At 42.7% G+C, this 5362-nt stretch overlaps 1 protein-coding gene across 1 annotated transcript in view; it reads right to left on the bottom strand.

Moving 5' to 3' along the window:
- LOC146268620 (BCL11 transcription factor A-like) overlaps positions 1-4462 on the bottom strand; it is a 4920-nt gene extending 458 nt beyond the window's left edge. Inside the window, exon 1 of the mRNA XM_084709469.1 lies at positions 4195-4462. Within this exon, the coding sequence (XP_084565595.1) occupies positions 4195-4249 (55 nt within the window). The 5' untranslated portion in view covers positions 4250-4462. The remainder of the gene's footprint in view (positions 1-4194) is intronic.
- Between the last annotated feature and the right edge of the window lie 900 nt (positions 4463-5362).

The following is a 5362-nucleotide window of genomic DNA, read 5'->3' as shown; positions in this document are numbered from 1 at the left end:
CCACGGAAACGGCGAGGGAGAGGGGGTGTAGGAAGAGAAAAAGAAAAATAATTTTATAAATAAAAGATACACATAAAGGAGAGAGACAAAGAGAGAGAGACAGAGAGAGAGAGAGACAGAGAGAGACAGAGAGAGACAGATAGAGAGAGACAGAGAGACAGAGACAGAGAGAGAGAGAAACAGAAGAACGAATTTAGAGGCAGAACGTTCAGTTGAAGGGTCAAAACAACGATTGTGTGCTGTTCATGTTTCTCAGCCTCCTTCTTGTGAGGAACACAATACAGGATCTATTGTAGTATCAGTAACAGGAGGAACAGTAGGAGGGATAGTAACAACAGCAGCAGCAGTAGCAGTATGTAAAGCAGTAGTAGTGTGATGGCAGTAGCAGCAGAACAAGTTTTAGCAACAGCAGTAGTGATAGCAGTATTCCTAGTGGTAGGAGAAGACCAGCCGTATAAGTAGTAATGGTGTTTGTGTTGGGCTGGTAGGAAGTGAATAGTGAGGCTGGCTCTGTGTGTCTGAACTGAGACAAGCAGCTGTGCTTAATGCAAGACAGCCTGTCAGCTTCATAGTGAAGCACTTGTTCTTTTAACAAACACGGCTTTTCCATATTACCATGACAATTACAATGAAAGCGTTAAAAGGGGAGCCTGATTCGTTTTTAGAGCAGGAAAATACAACAGTGTCGCCATAAGAATATCATGTATAACACATGGATAGAAGCGCTAACTGGGAACAACACAGCATTTAGTCAACTCATCAGGAACATAGCTAAATGTAAAGGCTGAAAAAGGCATAGATGAATATTTTGATTGCTTACGGGTTTATAACTTAGTCTGGTTCTCTCGAAGCAGAACAGAATAACATGCATTAAAATATGTCCAGCATATGTGGAGAAAGGCCCTGCAGTGTGAGTGTGTGTGTCGACAAAAAAAATCAGTTGGCCTCTAAACATGTGTGTGACTTTTAGCTCTTTAGAACTACTACTTTTATAGCAGGAAATCGGTCTAAAGGAGCCGTTCAGGCAAATTCCTCTCCCTGTTCCCCAGGATTAACGCTTGACTAGTTTTTAAGATGCTTTTTGTCAAACGGCGACTGTCGATGTAGATGACGCGGTAGAAGAGAATGTGAAGAGACATTTCACCACACCAAGGGGTGAGAATCCACAAACTACCGAACGGAACTAATGGCCCGTCATTTTCAAAATATTTTGCTCTAAGGTGAGAGTAGTTCTCCTTTAGCTTCCTAATGGTTAAGCATCTTGACCTTCTTTACTAAGCTGCCAATTTCACATTTTAATGAACTTAAAACCACTGAGAGTCAAAAAATAGATTTTAATTTTAGTGGCTGGTGATTGGTACGGATGTTTGATAAAAGAGATAGGATCCTGTGAGTGAACTGAGGTTAAATTTATTTCCTCCTAACCTAGTGAAACTGAGATAGAGAGAGCAAGAGAGAGAAAGGGGGAGAGAGGGGCGCGAAATGTAGAGTAGCTCCCAGCGCGCGAGGAAATATCATTTGAACAAGCAATCCTCCACGACATCTGCGAGCAAACTGGGACGTAGAGATAACGTGTGATAAATTCCAGCTGCCGGTTACTACCCTTAATTTAACGTCAGGTCAACCACCAGACTGGCTCTGGTTTTACAACAACCCTGAGCATTGCATTCGCATAATAACATCTAATGAAATAGCCTAAACTTACCTCAAAACTTGAACTAGAATATCAGAAAAAAACAAAAAGGGTTTGTTTTAATAAGGAATTATTAAACCTAAACATAGACTACTGTCACACCCTCACGATGAAGCTACGGTCCATCCTTTCATTATTCTTTAGATCACATTGAACATTTCCATATACAACTGAATTAGAGGGCCCAAGAGAAACGGGATATGTATATGGGTAGAATATTCAGAACATGCAATTGATAGCCTGATATCATTGCCACAGTAGACGACATTAGCCTACTTTCAGTGTATTAAACTGCAATGCAATCAATAGCCTATAAAGCGTTGACAGATAAAGTACAAAACGAGTTGCCAAACGACTGAAGCATAATTTGTAAGAGTCGTGGGTTAAGAAGTGTTTGTCTCTAATAGTTTCACACCGTGAAACTGTGAAACTGTGTTGTAGGTTGCTATTGTAAGCTGTAGGTTTAAATGTAGCCTATATAAAGTAAAAACTACAAATTAAACGAATAACGTAGCCAATGTTAAAATACAAATAGGCCTACCTCCATAAACAGGTATGGGACATGCGCTTATAATATGCTGATAATTACAATTCGCAGGTAGGCTACTTTCCTTATGGGGAGACGTGTTTCAGTTGATTTTACTGTAACTCGTCCAGGAATGTGTGTGGATGTTCATTACAGTTCTCAATGGGTCAAATCTTAATAGTGAACGGGCAACATGTATCTAAAAAAATATATATATATATAGAACATATGCCATTTCTGGTATGCATGTGTGTTCTTATCATATTTGTAGCCTATTGCTATTCTAAGATATTCATTTTGAGTTAATCAATTTTTCATTAAAATGCCTTTTCTGCCTTTAATTTCAGTTACTTAAACGTATTGGCTATATTTGCAACATATATATGGACATGGTATAGAGGGCTTATATATAACCTCGTGGTGATAGTTTTATTCAAATGTTTTCACTCTCGTCCCAGAAGAAAAAAAAAACATTTGATTTGAATGGGCAAAAGTGGGGAGAAAGGAGGGGAGCACCACGCCATATAACCTCGTTGAAAGCTTGACTGTGCGTCTTCCCCCAATTCTAAACATATCGTCAAATATGTAGATCGGGGTGGTGGTGAAATTTTTCAAGTTCAAGTCCACTACCATTTCTACGATCGTCGTCTGCCTCCTAGCGACGGTACTCAACACGAACAATGCAGAGCGGCTGTGGTCTGTGTGCTCGCTTGAACACTAGCACCAAGCGATATAGGTGGCGAGTAACCGAGCAGCTTATGCTGTGTTAAAACACCTTGTAACGCTGCTTTAAGTTAAAGTAACGTGTTAACTCAACATGGATCTCTACTATGGAGGTCTGGAAGCCACATAGCCTAACACCTTTCATGAGCTTCTGATCGTAAAGGTTCCAGGACGCGTAAGCGCTGCGAACGGTCACTTGCTACCTTCATTCCTCCAGTCAATCGGCTTTCGTTGCTTGCTTTTCACATTATGTGTATTGTTACCTATGCAAATTAGATCAAATCAAGTGTAATAGGTGGGTAGAATGCCTTTTAGACATTGTCCAACTAAAAGCTCCGAGTATTCACTGTGTGGTAGGCTACATGATTGTAACACAACGCAAGGCTCTTACTTTAATCTTACATTATCGGTTTGACCAGCAATGTCAACGAAAATGTTGTAAAATAGATCAAATGTTTTTTTTTAATTAGAGGTCTAAGAACACTATGAGGATACAAGCTTCGCTCCTGTTGCTCTGCGAAAGGCTCGTTCTCTTCCATTCGTGAGAACAAGAACCATATGCTTCTTGTCTGAGTATGAGAGCGTATAGATAAGACCTAAACGGAGCATTACGATAGATCCGCATATTTGAACAAGCGTGGCACAAATGTGCCGATTTTTAAAAACATTTATTTCGAGCTGTTGGCAAGGGAGTTACACGCGCACGCGGTGCTTGTAAACAGTCAGACACGAGATTTTTTCCCAATCAAAAGCCACTTTCAGTTTTTGAAAAAATTCCAAAAATAGCACGAGAGAGGGAGACCTGCCTGTACGTCCCAGACTAGCATAGATACGGGATATTCCGGCAATAGCTCCGCAAAATACATGCATATGAGCTACCCAACACGGTTGCGAGCGTATTCTAAACACTTCGAGTTGCCGAAGGAACGGGGGCACAAAAGCCAGAGCTTATGAATGTAACAGCTAGTAACAAACTTGTTGTTTTTTTAAACGTCAATAAACTGTTGGATAAAAAACTTTTTCTCTCAGCTTTTGAGTGGGATCCTCGTTGCGCGCAAAGGTAGTCTATGGCACGGAGAGATTCTCACCACGCTTTCACAGTGAAGTCCACTTGACCAGGGTTCGTGCAGTCCAGTGTCCAAGTGCCAGTGCGGACCACGCTCCTGATAAATGTTTTCAGCTGTTCTGAATGAACCTCGTTTCCAATCAGAGGGAAAATAATAAAAAGAATATACAATTTAGCAGTACTTACGTGAAAAATCCCGTTTGCTTAAGTGCTGAGGTTTGCCTTGCTTCCGGCGAGACATGGTGGTTGATAGCGGCGTTCAGCTCGGATCACATCGGGAGAGCCGGGTTAGAAGAAGACTCCAGAGAAAATATCTTCATCAATGCCTTTGACATCCAAAATAAATTAGAAATAATACAAAGATGGCGCAGGGAAGATGGATTGTAGGATCGCCGTCATGGCTTTTTTGAAAAGAGAGAGAGAGAGAGAGGGGAGAGATGAAAAAATGGCAAAAGCCCCCCTGAGCTGCAAGTTCAAGTGCGGACGTGACGTCCCCGCGAACTTGAACGTCAGGCGATGGATGGACACAGACACACAAAACATGGGCAGGGCGAAGCGGCGAAGTGGGAGGAGGGTAGAGAAATAACAAAACCAATGGACAGTCATTAGGGGCTGGGCATGAAAAATAGACCCGGGGAAGCCAATGGACAGAAAGATCAGGGGGCCGGACAAGAGGCACTCGGGGAAGGGAGAGAGAGAGAGAGCGAGAGAGAGAGAGAGAGAGAGAGAGAGAGAGAGAGAGAGAGAGAGAGAGAGAGAGAGAGAGAGAGAGAGAGAGACATGTCTAATGAATGCAATGTGTACTGTGTGTGAGGTGTGTGGCGGTGTGAAGGGGGGGGGGGGGGGGTGGACGAAGGAAAACAGCAAGGGGTGCCAATGGACAAGAACTCGAAAGGGGGCCGGACATATGCTGCATGCGGGTGGGAAACTCGGAGCAGAAACAGAGACGTTTAATAGAAGCTGTCGCAATGGTGGACATTGATCTGAGAAACACACTGAGTGTCGTTAGTGTATGTGTGTATGTGTGTATGTGTGTGTCCTCGCAGATAGGTATACAGAGGGTATTAAGGGCGAAGCTCAATTGAAACGAAACGGAGCGCGTGAAACTATCGGGTTGCATGAACAGGACATACAGGTTCCAACGTAGGGCATGGCTTGAACCGCGCGTGCCCCAGGGCACAGGGCGTCTGATCACTCAGATAAAAGAATTTTAGGGTTCAGTGAGGTTAGCGGTCATTGTAGGTTAAAACGTGGACACTAGCTTTCCGTGAAACCTTAGACCCTTGGCAAACAGACCGTGGGAGTCTGCCCATAAGCGCCCATATAATAAGTTTCAGATGTGTTCAGGTTGAAC

This window comes from Hypomesus nipponensis, chromosome 11 (genome assembly GCF_054491055.1).
Source record: "Hypomesus nipponensis isolate SF chromosome 11, ASM5449105v1, whole genome shotgun sequence".
NCBI lineage: Eukaryota > Metazoa > Chordata > Actinopteri > Osmeriformes > Osmeridae > Hypomesus > Hypomesus nipponensis.
The sequence above is the reverse complement of the archived record's forward strand: the minus strand, read 5'-3'. Positions and strand labels throughout refer to the sequence as shown.